The sequence below is a fragment of the Trachurus japonicus genome, chromosome 21, assembly GCF_045865225.1.
Source record: "Trachurus japonicus isolate A0001 chromosome 21, Traja_1.0".
In the NCBI taxonomy this organism is placed as follows: Eukaryota; Metazoa; Chordata; class Actinopteri; order Carangiformes; family Carangidae; genus Trachurus; species Trachurus japonicus.
In genome coordinates this window covers 18,784,401-18,802,142 of record NC_140927.1, presented here as the reverse complement: position 1 = coordinate 18,802,142, position 17,742 = coordinate 18,784,401, and the positions used below count along the sequence as shown (strand labels likewise).

At 41.4% G+C, this 17,742-nt stretch overlaps 1 protein-coding gene across 1 annotated transcript; it reads left to right on the top strand.

Annotated features, from left to right (window-relative positions):
* Positions 1-496: 496 nt before the first annotated feature.
* LOC146965071 (protocadherin-17-like) lies at positions 497-13,482 on the top strand. The gene is made up of 4 exons (XM_085765379.1): positions 497-3,778; positions 4,945-5,003; positions 5,154-5,323; positions 12,180-13,482. The coding sequence occupies exons 1-4, from the start codon at positions 1,310-1,312 to the stop codon at positions 12,755-12,757; spliced, it is 3,276 nt and encodes a 1,091-aa protein (XP_085621505.1). The 5' UTR covers positions 497-1,309; the 3' UTR covers positions 12,758-13,482.
* Positions 13,483-17,742: the final 4,260 nt, after the last annotated feature.

Below are 17,742 nucleotides of genomic sequence, written 5' to 3'. Positions count from 1 at the left end.
TGATCCACTTCTCTGACCACTTGTGTGCTCTTTACTACATCCCTGCCAAACACATTTCATCGATCTATTCATAATCCCTGCTTCACATCCACATGTATTAGGAGCAACATCCTCCAGCCACGTTTTCCCTCTGATGCTGCTATACTCTGTGCGCGCACATCAGTAAATGAATCACGTAGCACTAGAACAGCCCTTCTTCATGCGATCTTGCCAGACCTATTGGAGAACCCCCCCGAAGGCAAAGATCTGTCACTGTTCACTCATTTGCTGGAAGACGATCAGAAACTATGTTAAATGCAGCACGAAATACAGTGGAGTCTGCTTTAAAGAAGGCGTCGAGAGGATTCCGGTCAGATCTCACTGTGCAGGGAGCGGGTTTCAACAGTTGACGCGGAGAGAACTGAGCGCAAGGAAAGCGATTAATTTTGATTATCTGAAATCTTCCAGCACCCTTTTCACGTTTTTTTTTTCTTCTCTTCCTCCCATCTTCTCTGGCAACGTTCGCGGGGGCAGTGCAGATGAGCATTGTCCGAATGAAGGATGCAGGAACACCGGGTCCAATTGGACTGGATTATGGGATTATTGGATTGATTATAGGACATTCATCGGGCAAAAGTCGCAGCCGTGCTATAGATGCTCTTGAATGACGGGAACACAAAAGGTTGGACAGGAGTGACAGCTCTATATCCTGCTTTTATTCCACTTTGTGTCATGGGCAGGCTCTATACGCTACGGCAGCAGAACCCATATGCAACAGTGTGCCGCACAGGAAAAAAGTAAATGCATTGTGAATGGTAACATCGGGCAATGCTGCATTTTGAACGGGCATGTCAGTATTTGCTGTAGCCTAGGTGTAAATGTCGCATGAGGGCAATGCGCTTTTGTAAGCCATGGTCTAACCTTCACCACAGAGATTCAAACCCTTTAACCTTGGATGCAGTGGGGAATATTAATACTTTATAGTCATCGATTATTCATTTAGTGTCCCCCCTGTGAGGGAAAACAAAGCATTTATCGTACACTATGTTGGATTTGATCTTTAATTCATGCATTATGTGTCGTCGGGCGGTCATCTTTGTTTACAGAAAGAGTTCATCCTAGCCGAACGGCATGTGAAAGAGGTTAAAATAGCGATTGAAAGGAGATAACGATTCATAGATTGGTTTTATACGTAATTAGTGTGAGATCGGCGTCAAGCACACGCTGGGTTTGGGTTTAGTCCTCTAGGTTTGCCGTAATCAACAGGTTGAAAGTCAACGAGGATTTTTTTTTCTTTCTGTCTGCCACTACCGCATATCCAGTTGAAGGGATGCGTCTCTCTGTACCCATTTTCTTTCTGCTGTGGGTTAAAGCCCTGACATTGAAAAATCTCAATTATTCTGTCCCAGAGGAGCAAGGACCTGGCACTGTTATAGGCAATATAGCAAAAGATGCCGGATATGGGACCATGGAGAGAGGGAAAAAATCTAACTTCAGAGTGCTGGAGAATTCTGCACCACATCTGGTGGATGTTGACCCGGAGAGTGGACTTATCTTCACTAAACAAAGGATTGACAGGGAAACGTTATGCAGGCGCAACCCAAAGTGCCAGCTCTCCATGGAGGTGTTTGCCAACGATAAGGAAATATGTATGATCAAGATTGATATACAGGACATCAATGACAACTCGCCCAGTTTTCCCTCAGACCACGTTAATATTGATATTTCAGAAAACGCAGCTGCTGGCACGCGCTTCCCACTGACTATTGCACATGACTCAGATTCCGGGGAGAATGGAATAAAGACCTATCAGGTCACGAGAGATGATTACAATACATTTTCTTTGGATTTAAAAGTGAGGGGAGATGGGACTATATATCCAGAGCTTGTGGTCCAGAGACCTCTGGATAGAGAGGATCAGAGTCATCACACCCTTCTCCTCACTGCAATTGACGGTGGGGAGTATCCAAGATCAGGCTCCATGCAGATTAACGTCAGAGTGACTGATTCCAATGACAATAGCCCGGTTTTTGAAAAATCCTCCTATGTGATTGAGATTCCTGAGAATTCACCTCAGGGGAAGGTGCTCATAGATCTGAACGCCACTGACCAAGATGAGGGCAGCAACGGACAGGTGGTTTATTCCTTCACTGGATATGCATCTGAGAGAATCCAAGATTTGTTCTCCATTGACCCCAATACTGGCGTCATCAAGGTCCAGGGAGAAATTGACTATGAAGAGAATCCAATCATAGAGTTTGACGTCCAGGCCAAGGATCTGGGGCCCAACCCAATACCGGGCCACTGTAAAATTACTGTGAAAGTGCTTGACAAGAACGACAACTCGCCAATAATAAGTTTTGTTTCTGTCCGGCAAGGAGCCATCAGCGAGGCAGCACCTCCAGAATCTGTCATAGCGCTGGTCAGAGTGACAGATAAAGATTCTGGCCGTAATGGTCAACTTCAGTGCCGGGTGCTGGGAAATGTACCCTTCAGACTGCAGGAAAACAATGACAATTTTTACACGCTGCTTACAGACAGACCTCTGGACAGGGAAATGAAAGATGAATACAATGTAACAATAGTGGCGAGAGACAATGGGATCCCTTCTTTGAACTACACTAAGTCGTTTACTGTGAAAATCTTGGATGAGAATGACAATGCGCCACGCTTTACAAAGACTATGTATCTGCTACAGGTGCCTGAGAACAACATCCCAGGGGAGTACTTGGGCTCTGTTCTGGCCCACGACCCAGATGTGGGTCGGAATGGAACAGTGTCGTACTCAATCCTGCCGTCACATATAGGAGATGTTTCCGTGTACACCTATGTGTCTGTTAATCCCACAAATGGAGCCATATATGCCTCACGCTCTTTCAACTATGAGCAAACAAAATCCTTTGAGTTCAAGGTTCAGGCTAAAGATGGAGGATCTCCTCACATGGAGAGCACCTCCACAGTCAGGGTCAATGTTCTGGACGTCAACGACAATCTCCCAGTTATTATTCTGCCCCTCCTGCTGAATGATACCGCTGAAATTCCAGTGCCTAGAAACGTAGGTATCGGATACATCGTGGCCACGGTGAAAGCTGTGGACCACGACCACGGAGAAAGTGGACATTTGACCTATGAGATCACGGAGGGAAATGAGGACCACCTGTTTGAGATGGATCCGATGGGAGGGGAGGTCAGAACTGCTCATGCTCTCTGGGAAGAGGTTGCCCCAGTGGTTGAGCTGGTGGTGAAGGTAACTGACCATGGCAAGCCCCCTTTATCTGCCGTGGCTAAGCTGATCATTAGGGCGAACACAGAAACAGCACCGGGTGGGGGTTCCAGCGCGAGTGGGGAACAGCAGCACTGGGACGTATCCCTGCCCCTCATAGTTACCCTCTGCATTATCTCTGTCATGCTCTTAGCAGTCATGACCGCCATCGCTGTCAAGTCCAAGCATCAAGATAAGGAGACTGGGAATTATAACTGCCGCATGGCTGAGTACTCCAATCCTCCAGTGGGGAAGGGCAAAAAGAAAAGGATCAACAAGAGTGACATCATGCTGGTGCAGAGTGAGATGGAGGAGAGAGATTCTGCGAGCCGGATGAATGTGGTGAGCAGCCCGTCTCTCATCACTTCTCCAATATGTTTTGACTACCAGAGTCCTTTGCCGCTCACGCTGCCCAGGTCAGAAGTCATGTACCTGAAAACCACCCCAAACAGCCTGACAGTCCCCAGGGCAGGTTGCCACTCCAGCTTTGCCGGGCTTAGCACAGACACTCCAGCGAATAGGATGTCAGTGATACAGGTAAGGAGGATGCTGCACCGTACTCTTTATCTGCCCTTTATTCTCGCTTATCTGCACCTGCTGCTTTACCACACAAATCTGACAAAAGAAAAGTAATCGACTGAAAAAGAGAAACTCTGTCACTGTGAACAGACATCATTATTATCTTTTTTTTCTTCCTCTGTTATGACAGTATGAAGCTTTCTCCGTATATAAAGCATGATATGGCACCTTGGTGTCAGAATATATTTGTGTGTTGAAAATTGCATTTTTGTAAAGAGGGCACTCTGAGAAAAAAAAAAAAAAGCTCCATCGCAAGTCTTCTTTTGCAAAATGGTACAGGTGGTCCGCATAATCAGAAAGTCTTCTCAGTTAGACATGCAAACAGTGTGAGTCTTGAACAAGGCTGCTGTGACCCTGCCAGATCCACTGGTATAGAGTGAAAACAAAACCCTGCCTGAAATGTGGAATTGGACAGGTGTTTGAGCAGCTTGTCCGATCACATTACTGAACCAATGTGCACCAGGCAGCTAGATGCACACAGCATAACCTTACAATCGCATTTTTCGCTCCCCACAAATATGGGCCAGATCCACCCATCCGCATCCAAAGTTGGCACGATAAGGCCATTAATAGGGTGCAGCCTTGCCTTGTAGAGATGGCAGGGTTGAACACACAAGCCAGCTAACATGCTAATTTGACAGCATGGGCTTGTAGTCCTGTGTAGCACACCAGAATTATCTGTTGTAAACGATGTAAATATCTAGGACAGTCTCACAGACAGTCTCATTTGGAGATGATAACACAGATGACAAGGCCTGGCACTGTCACCAGTCACTAGGGTACGTGGGTGTGATCAACACAAACACATTATTCTCAAGATAGGGGAAAAAAAGGATGCTGATGACAGTGGCTAATGCTTTACTCCTTTGCCTTGCCAAGGAAGCACATATGGTCACAATGGAGATGTGCTCTTATCGTGCCGTCATCACAGGCAGGTGCTCTCTGGCTTTTATTGACATCTTCCAGGTGCCATAATAAATAATAAAAGACTGTGGAAATATTTTTAAAACAGGCAAGAATGTTGCTTTTCCTGTCTGAAACTCCTGTTTCTCGGGCTATTGTTGAAAATTGCATGACATTTTTAACATGATCAATGCAAAATATCATTCTTCTCTCCCTTCTAGACCGAAAATTTTCCCTCAGAGTCCAATTACGCTGGCAGCAGGCAACCATTTGTTCAAAGGTAAGAGGTCTATCCAGAGGCTTCCTTGCCATCGCATTTAGCTTCTTCATCTTTGTATCAAGGCAGCTGACTATGGCTATCAAATAGGAACACTCATGAGAGGTAATGGCAAGTAATGTTTTTTTTTTCTCTCCTTCCTTTCTGCTGCAGCTCAACATTTAAGGATGCAGAACGAGCAAGCCTCCGAGACAGTGGCCATGGTGATAGTGACCAGGCTGATAGTGACCAGGATACTAATAAAGGCTCACACTGCGACACGTCTGCCAGGGAGGCCCTCAAGATGAAAGCAACAGCAGTTAATGGCCAGCCTTTTGAGCAGGGTGAGTGGACGCACTCTGTTCCTGACATCTGGAAGATGCCTAACTGACTCTTGTACTAGACATTAATTATACTATATGCTCGGAGAACAGACACGCAGCTCGCTGGTGTTGAAATGGGAGTCCACCAGCACCTGCGTACAGCTGACGGAGACATTTAACGTTTAACGTGGAAGCTGTAAATCGAGACTGTTATTAGATGCAGGTAGTGTTAGTTTGTAACGCTTTACATTGCAGACAGCCTGAGCTGTGTTGCAAAGATGACATGAAGGCACCCGAGTGGAAGGTAGATGGCAGTTCAAAAGGATAAAAGAGTCCATTGGTTGAAGGTAGAATGTTCAAACATCTTGTGTTTGATTTAGCCATCAAACAAACTCATATGCATGGTAAAGTGTGCCTCCGTCTGTATCTTTTTTGATCATGTCATTATTTGAGCACAGCTTCACCGCATGCATGTCTTGAACAACACGACAGAGACGAGAAAGTATGATAGACACTTGCAGTGCAAAATGACAGGTATTTCTGGTGCAACATGACAGAGTGTTTCCACCTTTTGCTTGAGAAGATTTTCTCAGTCATTATCAGTTTTGCCATGGTTACACTGTTTTGAAAAGAGCTTTACTTTCTATCTGAAAATAGAAATCTTGAATGTTATTTTACAAATCTGAAATGATCCCGATTTCCAGGAGTATAATCATAGATGATTGTCAGTCCGTTGCAACCTTGGTTGACCCGATTGTGACTGATATATTTAGCTATTGTGAATATTAACTGAACATGTGAGAGCAAGTCTCACTGGCGAGATAAAAGATAATGTGGGGACTTGTGTGAAGTGGTGATGTTTCTCATTTCCTTGTGCGAGCCTTAGAGGAGGATGGCTGTGGTCATCAGGTCCTTATGCAGCAGCACTTTCCACACCATTTACATTGCTATGAACTGTTTGTTTGTGGCTCGCTCAAGAGGGCAGAGATGGAAACACTCTTGCCGCTGCCAGAGAGATGTGTAAGTCTCTCTCTCCCCCGTCTCTCTCTCAATCTCACTTTTGTGTATGTGTGAGAGTGCTTGCGTACATGTGTGTACGGGTGAGTGTGTGTCTGTGTGTGTATGCATGTGCCATGAGGAATTATGGCGGACCAAACTTGACTCTGTGGGAGGTGTAAATTCAATCACATTTTTTTTTTTTTGCAGCACATTTCGGAGTCTGATTCAGTCCAAGTTCTGAGGCCAATCACATGCAGAGATATTGAAAGAGATGTTTTGTACATGCGAGACTGAATATTTACATGTGCGGCGCTGATGCCTGCCAGACAGGAATGTCAGTTAATTTATAGAGCTGCATTTGTAAGATAAGAGAACTAGAGAAATGCAAAGAAGTGAGGTAGTGCTTTTAATATTAATGGATTTTGCTAATGCCGTCCCTGTATGTGAGAAATTTAGTTAAAGAGCAAAACAAATGGTTTGATTTAAATTGTGCCCTCTCTCTCTTGTGGGACTGGACAGTTGAACATTAAATGGTGTCACTATCTGCTGACTGAGAGATGGAAGATCTACATTATGCATCGCACCTTAGACCCGATCACACAAAAACATCACCCTCCAACCCACGCACTCCTTCTGTCTGTATCACACACACTCACACTCACACAAACATACAGGTGCATTTATTGAACAACAAAGCCACTGTTTTGTAGATTTTGACAAGATAGAGCCATTATCCAAAATGGAGACACCACAGAATTTTAGTTCCAAATGCACCAACACAAAGGCTTGTGGGTTAAGTAGTATTGCTTTTATGTCTTTACCTTTACCATCCCTCTAGTCTCCTGGCTGCTTTGATACAGGTAATATATGCACCTGTGCAGCTTCCACTATCATGCACTCTGAATATTTATTCGCTCTCACAGACGCCAGATGCACAGTGGGTATGTTGCTAGGCTTTCTCTGATTCTATTTATAATGGGCAGTCGGTTTTCTTTGTTTTTGAGCATGTCATTGTTTTGTTCACAGTCAGCCATAGGATCACAGCGACTTTGACTTTTTTTTTTTTTTTTTTACGTATCCTTTATCCATATGCAGTGGACTATACCGCATAAAGACACTGTACAAGTCTGCCATTTTAAGGCTGTTATTTAACAAATTTCCATTAACTGAAGAAATGGAAAAATGGAAATGGAAAGCCAATGGCAGACACATAAGATGAAAGCCTCGTTATTTCTTCATTCTCAATTCCTTTAACATTTTTTTTGTTATAAATAATGTAGATTATGCATCTACTATGTGAATAACTTGTAGTTAATTGCTTGTTCATTCAGTGTGTGTTTGAAAAACTATAGTGTGTGATCATGAAAGTGTAATCATAACAAGAAAAAGCATACAAATCTTTATCCCCTGCAAGCACTAATAGTAGCAGTTGATATATATAAAAAATAAATGGCTTCTAACTCTGGTGGAGTTGTAAGCAGTGTGTGTTAAGTGTTAAGTTATGTTTTTGTTAACAGCTATAACTCCTCTTGTGGGGCCCCATAAGTGGAGGCAATAAACAGATAATTAATGTCAACTATTAATCATAAACAATAATAATAGGCCGCATATGTTGTTATCTTTTTACAGCTGCATTACAGTGTGTAGTAAATTCACCATTTATTGAGTATGCACAGGCTGCTAATAAATGCTAAACGGGGGATGTAAACTGTCATTGCATTAGGTATCGCATTTTATAAAAACATGCAGACACAATCCTTCAATGCTTGTGGTTATAAAGGGAGATACAATAACACTTACAACCCAAACCTTATAAGCACATACATCCCTTTGCATCAGCATCGTCTGCTAGCTCCTCTGCTGCAGTGAGAGGTACCATGAAAATGAATTCAGCATCTCCCCGCTTCTCCTCGCTTATGCTTCTTGTCCTAGCCTCGGATGTTTGTGCCACAGAAAATACTTTGCTCTGTGGCGCTAGATACGCAGGCCAAAGAACCACAAGTGCACGAGTGGATGGGGGTGGTGGTGGTGGTGGTGGTGGGGGTTGGGGGTTGGGGGTGGGGGGTTGCTGGACGCAAACTGTGATCTGGAACGTGGATGCTTCAAAGTGCAGCACTTGTAATATGCAGAACCTGTGTTGCGGTTTTGCCAAATCAAAGCCATCATTTAGTTTCCCCCCTTTTGATGTACAATGCATTTTGAACTCAAATGAGTATTTTCTCTTGATCTTAGTCCTGACAAAGATGGCATAATAATGGTTTATGCAAAGAATGGTGCATGTTTAAGTTCACATAACATGACAGGAAAAAAAGATGACAGTGTGCAGCCTGAAATCTGACAGTAAAAGATGTAGTCACAGCTTGGTGCACTGCTAACTTAAAACTGTTCAATTATTAATGCACTTTACTAATTACATACTTTAATGGCTTTACCTGCTTCTTAGCTAGCATCTTACCACCAAGTATGAGTTTTTATACAAAAGACCTTATTATAACTAATCTAACTTGTTTTGCAACTTTAAACCATCTTCATGTCATATATCCATAGAAGAGATTCTTATCATTTATATAATTTCTCTAAATGTCTCATTTAAACTTCTATTCGAGACACAACTGTCCAAGAGAGCTGTGCACAAATCTTGCTGCAATGAGAAAAACAAACATCAGTTTAGATGCAGCAAAAGACTTCAGTCAATTTCCCATTAAGATACGTAAACAGGTATGATTTTCCATAATCGTTCATTCTAAAATTGACCTAAATCCCCCACAGTAATCAGCGCAGACAATTTTAGAGTTGATTGCTGAAATGTATTATTTATCTTCCTCGTGTAGTTGATATTTTACATCTGTCATTTGAAAAAATAAACACAATCCACCTAACAATTTTTGCACTGTATTTTGAAACAGGATACAAATGAAAACTCGTCAGTATTACACAGAATTAGCATCAGCTCTGTGTGTCTTTCTGGCTAGAATGGATTAAATTGATTTTGTTGAGGGACAAACTGCATTTGTTTTCATGCAAACTGTGTTTATGTAAAGCAAATAAGGTGGATAGTGTGCTCACCCAGCTGCAGAAGAAGAAAAAATATAAGGAAAAGGAGGTTTTCCCACATGACGGAATTTGCGCTGCCCCCCCCCAAAAAAAACAAAAAAAACAAAGAAAGACAAAAGATAATTCAACATTTCTGCAGCATCTCTGTCAGGCAAGCATCTGTGTGAACAAAAAAGCTGTATACAGACAAAAAGTGACAGCTCCAATTACAATTAGGGTAGATCACATGACACAAAATGACAGCCATTATTCAAAAACATTTTACTGCACACATCAAAACACACACACACACACACACAACATTTATTTCCTCAATAAATTCTTAAAAACATTCTGAACCTGTTAGATTAAGAGCCTCAATCAGTTTGCTCCATCTCAGTCCAGTCACAGCATAATTAACAGATCAATTTTGTCCTATGGCTTCAAGTGCATGAGTGGGTGTGTTTGTGTAGGTGTTCATGGACTTGTGAATGAGCTTTTGCATTGTATGTGCGCTGGTGTTCACATCTCTTGAGGGTAGTGTCACAAAGATGGTTTCTTCTTTCTTTTATTTTTTTTGTTTGTTTGAACTTCCTCCTCGGATTTCTGATGTAGCCTGCAGCCAACTGGGCAAGGCTAGTGTGCAAGGAAGGTGCTGTTGCCTTTGAACGCGAGGATCTCCCCACCTCTTCTAAGGAAGAGCCTCAACATGTAGAGCTTCCCCTTGTTCCAGGCTCCATCCTCGCCAGAGCCGGTTTTCACAATGAGATCAAGTCTCTCATTCACAGTTAAACACTTGCTCGTGGTCTTTGATTTCATGGAATAGGATAAGAGCGAGATAGAGAAGCCTTATTTATAGACCAAAGCTATGAGATGGGATCAGTGTAGTGTAAGGTTTTAACTGGATCTAATTTTGTGGTTAAATAAGAAACAGGTTTGAAGCTTTGGTTGAAATTTTTGGTTTCCATTAGACAAGAGAAAGGATGTAAGTGTTAGTGTGTGGCAGACTTGAGGACATTAGCATTTCCTGTCATAATCTACCACTCGGGAGAGACATCAACCTCAAGGAATTAGATATTACAGATGTGGCGGTGTTGTTTTGGATTGTACATTTTGTCTCTATGTGTGTTACATGATCACTCATCCATTACTTATAGTGGGACACGCGCCAAACCCAAGTAAATAGCCATAACTCTGATCAAATCAGCGATCATCTTTTCAACTTACACATGCCTCTCTAGCAAAAAGGGATGCCAATCAGAGAAAAGATAACACGTTTATTAAAGTTAAATCAGTTAACAGAACAACTTGGAGATTAATTTCATACTTTTTCGAATGAAATTGCTGTTTCGCTTTCATGTATAACAAATGAAGGAAAACAATCATTTTCCACCAATTTACAAAGACACGTTTGACATTTTTGCTTCATGCCTCTACATGCAAAATACCTCGATGCATCAATGTCAAATTAATTTTAATAGCGAAGTGTAGTGGCTACAGAGTGGAAAAAAAGAAAGAAATGACACCTTCTACATCATAAGACCGTGGAAATTGGTTCATTCTGTGTGTCGCTCTTTTATGTCTGCCAGGGTTAGATGTAGTATGAAATGTAACAGGCCGAGTCAGGGCACAGCAATACAGCCTTTTCTCTCACTCTTTTTTTCCCAACCACTAACACCAAGGTTCACGTATAAATGGTATATTCCTGAGGTGTTTGGCTTGGCACAGCATCAATGATAGCAGCTGAAGCTCCTATAGTCATGGTCTAATCAGAGCTCCACTTCAATCACCGATACGTAAGGTCAAGAGTGGGAGAGACTGTGTGTTTTCTTTGCCTCAAATTATACAGAAAGTGCACTGGCAGTGTACTGCTACACTGCTATCCTTAGACCAAGCTACGTAGAAAATTATTTCGGTTTGACTTCTTTGTTGTTGCACATTCAACAGTAGTTATATGCATCGAGAAGATCACCGATGTGCTCTGGAGACAAGGACAGGTCACAATACATTTCTACTAACAAGGAGTGAAATGAAAAATGGGCAGGAAATGCAAATGAGCTGCTGATTATGCAGCAGAGTCTCTCAAAGTAATTAGAAAAATGACTACAGGTCAAACTAATGAGTGTTTATGCTCCTAATGTAATGGCATTTCCAAAAAATCCAGTCTCATTTTGGGCGCTTTATTCCAGATTTGATTGACTGAGTTTCACCCGTCCTCTGGAATAAAATTAACACCTATAAGTGACAATAATGAGCCCTGACAATATGCTTACTAAAAACATCCTGACAACAGATTTTTTTTTTCAAAGCGGTGAATATGGCTGCTCATGCAAATGTCACAGTTGTGTGTTTATTTTACACAAACCTTCTGCTGCAAATGAAACATGAAAAGCACATCTCTTCATCTGCGCCAGATGATATTCTCCAGGAAACACCCACACATGATGTTGTTGTTAAGAGTAGCATGAGGAAGATGTTTTATGAATCGGTTGACTCATTTGCTGCACTGGCCGGCGGAAAAGCAAAGGAACTAACTTTTTTTTGTAGTATATTGTTGGGTGTCATTACGTTGTGAGTCATGTCTAGGAAGAAGAAGATTGTGTTTACGTTGCTGAATCTAACTAAACCGTATCTGTAGCAATGTGCTGCAGGTTCATGTTTATTCTGAAATATTCTAGTGACGCATAGTAAATATCGTAGGATTTCAAGAATACTACTGGAATTTGTGTTTGTTGCAGTGTTTATTGTCGCTGCTCATCCTTCAAAATGCCATCAACATTTTCTTCTTGGTTGTTTATTCTTACCCCAGCAGGGTCCAATAACAAATGTTTAACTGTTTTTGCAGAGCAAGACAAATCAGTCCACTGCACGGATGAATGTCGTGCACTGGGACATTCTGACAGATGCTGGATGCCAAAGTTACGGGTAGGAAGCCAAGCAGACAGCGCCGATAATCGCACCAACCTTTTCATCCCTGTGGGAATGGATGCCATGGTAGAGACAGAGATTTATGGCACCATCAGCTGCAGCAGCAGAAAAACCCTCAGCACGTTTGGAAAGGAACAGCGAGACAGTACAATCCTTGTGGCCAATGTCAAACCTTACTTAAAATCGCAGCGTGCACTAAGCCCACCGCTACAGGAGAGTCCATCCGCGTCCAGTAGTCCCAGCAAGAGCAGTATGCCCCTGGACTTGGCCAACCATGAGTCCAAAGAGGAGAGGGAGGGGGGTTCAGACAGCAGTGCCTATGGCCCTCCAGATGGCCAGTGCTCCCCACTGCACACCGAATTGGAGGAGCCCTCCTACCTGACCTGTGAGCTCAGGCCTAAGTCCCTGTCAAGCGGTCTCATTCACAGCTCTGTCATCAGCCAGGAGTGCGGGGGGTCAGATTATGTCCTCGACCCGCGGGAATCTGGCAACTGACAGGTCAGATGATCTCGCTCTCTCACTCTCACCTGCCAGAGGAGGGATGATGAAACCGCAGATTAATGAGCAAGAGGTGATTTTTTTTTTAAATTGTTTGTTTGTTTGTTTTCTTTTTTCTTTTTTTTTTGACCTACAGAGGTGTCCAGACACGCATTGTATAACCAAAAACCATCTGCTTTGTATGTTTTTTGAGTTTGTGACTTGTTGTGTTAAGGTGATATGTGTGTCCTTGACTGCTGTGAAGGTTTTGGGGTGGGGGGCGGGGGGAATCAGCGCTTACCTGACTTCAAGTGTTTTCATGGTGTACTGTACCTGTCAATTTAGATGTCTGTATTTTACACATTTCAAGCTCCAATTTTGTGAGGCTATTGAACAAATTGCTACTGTTAAGCTATTGAGTCCTGTCTGCTTTTGTACAGTGAAGCTTTCTGTCTCCATTTAGTGTATAAGGAACATCTCTTTGAATATCACAGGCAACTGAAATACATATCAGTGACGTTAAATACAAAAGTGAAGTGTCTTATGAACTGTTAATGGTGGTGCAACAGGGAATGTCCCTTTTCATAAAACCATTTGAGGTTCCTACAAAAAAAAACATTTTTTTAAGAATGTATTTGTAATTTTATTGTCGTCCTCTGCAGTTTATGTGAAAATAAGCTGAGCTTACACGTGAATGTGGGCTACTGTACTTGTTGTGTATTTTATTAAATTTCTATACACTGTGTGCATGGAAGGTAGTTATTTTTGAACAGTGACAACTTCTAAAGCTGTCGTGTTTCTGTTTGTTTTTTGTTTGTTTCTTTCTTTTTTTTCTTATGTGCAAGAGGTGTATATATGTCTACGAGGTGCTTAAATGTGTTTAATGACAAAAAAGAAATCACTCCTCCAATCTGCCAACTTCAGCTCTATACTGTATACCAGCACATGTTATCTAGCAGTAGTCTAGATCCTAGTTAGGGGAACTTCAAAGGAAAAAACACAATCAACATTTTTGCACAGCTATTTATTTTAAAAAAGCTCAAATAAAAACAGGCACTGTCTTTTAGTGCACCCAACAGAAGATGAGTTGACTTCCTCTGCTCAATGCCTATATTGTTCTATACTGCTATAACTACTGCATTAGGTCAAGATAGGAATCACACTCGTGCTCTTGCTCTCTTGCGCTGCAGACTATTCAAAGCCTTCAGTGCTGCTACCAGTTAATGTCTACTTGTGATTACATCTTTCTTTAAATATGAATGTGTCTGACAAAATGACAAGACATGAATAAAAAAAGAAAAAGGAAAAAAATCAGCTGCAACTAGCAGTTACAAGCAAAGACGTTTTGCTACGAATTCTTTGATTAGATAAAAATGAAATTTTAATGATCCCTGTGGGGGAAAGTGGGTCATTGCAGCAGCAAAATATTGAACAAATAGTGCATTAAAGGTTATCACAAGTAAATATATTAAAGAGAGAGAAAGAGAGAATTATACTGTACAACAAATGAAAAAAATACAGCATCTTTCATTGAAAAGTTTTCAAGGTTATATTGGAAATGTCTGAAATTTCATACCCATGTAATTGAGTGTACAAAATGTACTTTTCTTCGCTGTATTTGGAAAAGGGCATGTGCAAAATTCTTGTTTATGTGCATTTTATACTATTTACCATTGAATCAAATGGAGAAAGCAAAGGTAAAGTGACAAGGCCGTGGTCCACAGCCATATTACAGGACTCTAAATTTCTGAAATCCATCCACTGTGTCATTTCTTTCCTCATAAAGCCTGTTTTCTGCCACTTTATTCCAGCAGAAGATACTGACAGAAATGTTGCTGTGGCCTATGTAATTCTATTTAGAAAACCTACCGTATATCACCTGCATCTGCTTGATGTATTCAACATTGAGCAATTAAGTGTTATAAACATGGACGTATGTTCGCCAAGACAGATCACTAAATTTAGGAATCCTGGCAGTGTAGAAATGTTTTGTGTATTTCATCTGTAAAACAATCACACAAAAGCCCTTTTCCTTTTTAGTTGGTTAAGTTTAGTTTCTCCATCTGGAGACGCTGACTTCTGTACCCCAGCTCGGTGAGCGGTTTGAGAATGCCTTGTTTTTCATGAGCTCTGGATAACAGAATCCTGTCATCTACTGAGAGCTGACTATAAGTACGACTCAGTTTCTCCTCAGGGAAAACACATTAATTTGGATTTTGATTTGCATTTGTTTTGGTGCTGGTATTGACACAATTCCAGACCTAGATGTCTCATCTCAGCAGGCAGCTCTGATGAGCTCATCTGCATAAGTTGAAATACTCTTTGAGAGGGAGATTGCGTGGGTCACAGCAACTCATCCCATTGAAATACAGACAGAAACATCACATCATTTTATCTGTATCAGTCCCAGGGTTCTCAGAACACGGGGGATGAAGACAGGTGAGCAGAATGTCAAGTAGAAGGGGGTTGAACCATTCGCTGCGACACTTACTCCGACAGGGTTTTTTTTTAAACGCTGTAGCACTGAAGGATTTAAAACAGGTTAAACTTCCACTTTTGCCACAATTACACAGAATATGCTTTGAAGCAAAACCCTTTCTTAATTAACACAATGTTACAATACTGCAGCTTGACAAAAAAAAAAAAAGTGCTATGTTGTCAGAGGGAGCTGAATGCAGATTAAGGACTAGCATGCAGTGCTGGATGAATATGACTTGTCTCTCAGAATGATTACAGTCATAGTGAAAGGGAATTACAGACAATGAAACTGATCTGTGTAATACCTCCATTCTTCTACATTTTACATACACAAATGATCTATTCAGATGAAAATGGAATGAGCACTGTACCATTCAGTTGTGAAAAATTGACATGCTCACCCTGAGTACTTAAGCTTTTAATTCAATAATTCAATAACACAGCCGATTAAGAGCTTGTCTTCCACCTTCACCAAATGCTATGGGAGATGGTTCCACTTGGCTGGAAACTGGTGGTGGGGAAACAACAGCGAACACAACACATAAACAAAATTGAAAGTGTAGTTTTCATTTTAACCAGGAGACGTCACTGAACACAGCGTGAATGCCTCGAGGGCGAAAATATTAAAATGCTGCTTCTGGGTTCATTTGCATGTTTGTTTTAAAACATAGAAAACAAACTTGCACATCAATCAAACTGTGTGTGGTTAGGTCATTTAAATGTGCCGCCTCTGAATTCATTGTTAACGAGTTGTTTACTTTTTATAATAAACGCTGTTAATGAACTAATTCAGTTATTCATTCGACACACGCATTCATTTTTAATGATATAATTGTTTGACTTGTTGAAAGCGTGATATATCAACATCCACTGGGGTGAATCTTTGTCACGCTACTTTTTAACTAAAGTTGTCATGCTAAAGTGACAAAAGCACTTTGGTGTGACAGGAGCTGAGAGATGACACGGAGTGGTGTGTGCTGCCATTGTTGTAGGATTAAAAGAGTAGTTGCTAATTTTGGGCAAGTTTTCCTTTTTTGCCAAGATTAGAAGATCAAAAGGAATACACAGTAAATGTGAAGCTACAGCTAGCAGCTTAGCATAGATAGGAAGGATGCCCAAAATTCACAAACATGCCTGTTTGTCTTAAAAACACTAAATAATGACATTTTGTTTTTTTCAGGAGCAAAAAAACAACACAAAACAACAAAAAAAGCCTCAATGCTAAAAAGGTTTAAAAGCAGTGTGTTAGTTTAGCTTAGCCAAGCTAGAGCCCAGAATGTTCTCTCCATCCATTTCACACTTGTGGACAATTAGTGTTTTAAGGCTTTTTCACAAAGGTGACTTGACATGCTTGGGCAGGAAAGAAATTACCCACTCAAGTACGACTAGAACCCAGTATTATATCCACTGTGTGCGTCTACTTCTCCAGAGAAATTCAAGAAAAATGCCAAGCATTGTTGCTCAGGGATGTGGAAATATGGCATATTCACTCTCTTTATTGTAACATTCTTTATCCTTATGCTCACAAACGCATCAACTTTCCATAGACAGGAACCCAAGCTGCTGTGCTGATGAAACAGAGGGTTAGACTGGTCAAAGGAGACGACTGTGTAGCCTAAACCTTCCCGCAAACACGCTGAGGAAAGAGCCAAACGGTTAACCAAATTGATTAATGTGTTGTTAAATTTCCACTGAGCAGTGACACAGAAATAAATGTAAATGCCAACTTTGACTATTCAATAATGACTTACTTAATTTGGATTCAAAGTAGCACTGTAATAATATGCATGTGTTGAAGCAACTGCACTTTCACAATTTATTTTCCCTTTGTGATTGCAGACAGACTTGACAAGGCAGTCTGGGAGGCGTTTGCAAAATACTGTCCTTTATACATTGTTCTGCCCCGGTTCTTTGAGGGGTATGACACTGCTGACTGCATTCAGTTTTCATTCAGACCCACAGGAATTAACACCCCTTTTATTGACCTCGTCTGACAGAGAATTCCAGACTACACAACCATTTCATTTTGAGTGCTTGTGTAAAACGTGTTACTCATAGACTTCTCCTCTGGGAGGAGTTCAAATGCATGCCAATATGTCAATCATGATTAATGTTTAAAGCCAAGAAAGGATATAGCATGAGGGAACGATCCGGCAGGACTTCACACAGGTTTTGCAATGTGTTACTGGGTCATGACACACTTTCTTTACTTTGAATTGGGCAAAAATAGTCCTCCACACGCCTTTTTAGTGACAAAGTGGGCCAATATCTGCATAAAGTGAAAAAGCTAATGCGCTCTGTCATATCCTCCAAAGTCCTGAGTCTAAAGAGCTTCACCCTTTAAGTGCTTTGTCTGCCATCACAAATAAGATGGAAAATTTAAAGGTAAAAGAAAGTGGGAGAAAGGAGGCACTAGACAGAGCGGGATGTTGTATGGAATCATGCCCAGCCTTTTAAAATCAATAGACAGTTTATTGAATCAATGCACAGTTTGGTGTAGAGCAAAACCTGTCTATCTGATTAAA